The sequence below is a fragment of the Penaeus monodon genome, chromosome 22, assembly GCF_015228065.2.
Source record: "Penaeus monodon isolate SGIC_2016 chromosome 22, NSTDA_Pmon_1, whole genome shotgun sequence".
Classification (NCBI taxonomy): domain Eukaryota; kingdom Metazoa; phylum Arthropoda; class Malacostraca; order Decapoda; family Penaeidae; genus Penaeus; species Penaeus monodon.
The window spans coordinates 27,061,089-27,061,824 of NC_051407.1; the positions used below are offsets into that span (position 1 = coordinate 27,061,089).

The 736-nt window shown below is 37.4% G+C and overlaps 1 protein-coding gene across 1 annotated transcript in view; it reads right to left on the bottom strand.

Annotated features, from left to right (window-relative positions):
- LOC119587386 (putative ammonium transporter 3) overlaps positions 1-736 on the bottom strand; it is a 14,615-nt gene that overhangs the window by 3,713 nt on the left and 10,166 nt on the right. Inside the window, exon 10 of the mRNA XM_037936129.1 lies at positions 126-221. Within this exon, the coding sequence (XP_037792057.1) occupies positions 126-221 (96 nt within the window). The remainder of the gene's footprint in view (positions 1-125; positions 222-736) is intronic.

Here is a 736-nt window from a genome sequence, read left to right on the forward strand (position 1 = left end):
CACCGAATAACTAACAAACACAATATAACAAACACATTTCAACACATAAGCGACCACTATGACCTCCATTATAAAAGCATCACTGTCATCACGTAGAATTTTTTTTTTTTTAGCATTATCCTTACCCCGGAAGAGACCAGCCTTGCCTCCTGTCATGCCGAGAAGGGTATCCGCTTGGACGAAGAGGCCTATTGAGATCATCGCCCAGATTCCACATAGGCCTAGAGGGATGAAAGTAAAATGATGGAGCGAGCAAGTTATACATAGGCCTAGCGATGAAACGAGAAAATTAATGAGGAAGTGTTATTTCTTACATAGGCCTAGAGATGAAAGTAAAATGAGGGAGTATTATCCACATAGGCCTAGATATGAAACGAGCAAGTTAATGTGTTATCTACATAGGCCTATATATGAAACGAGTGAATTGATAAGTTAATCAGTAAGGAAGTGTTATCTATATAGGCCTAGAGATGAAACGCTTAAATTAATGAGGGTGTTATCTATATAGGCCTATGTGTGAAAGTAAAACGAGGGAGTATTATCCACATAGGCCTATAGATGAAACGAATGAATTAATGAGGAAGTGTTATCTACATAGGCCTATTAAATGAGTAACTTGATGAAAATGTTTTTATCTCCTACATGAATGAAGCGAGTATTAAATTAATAGTAAAGTGCTATCTCCTACATAGGCCTATTGATGGAACGAGCATGTGGTTTAAAGTGGAAATGAGAT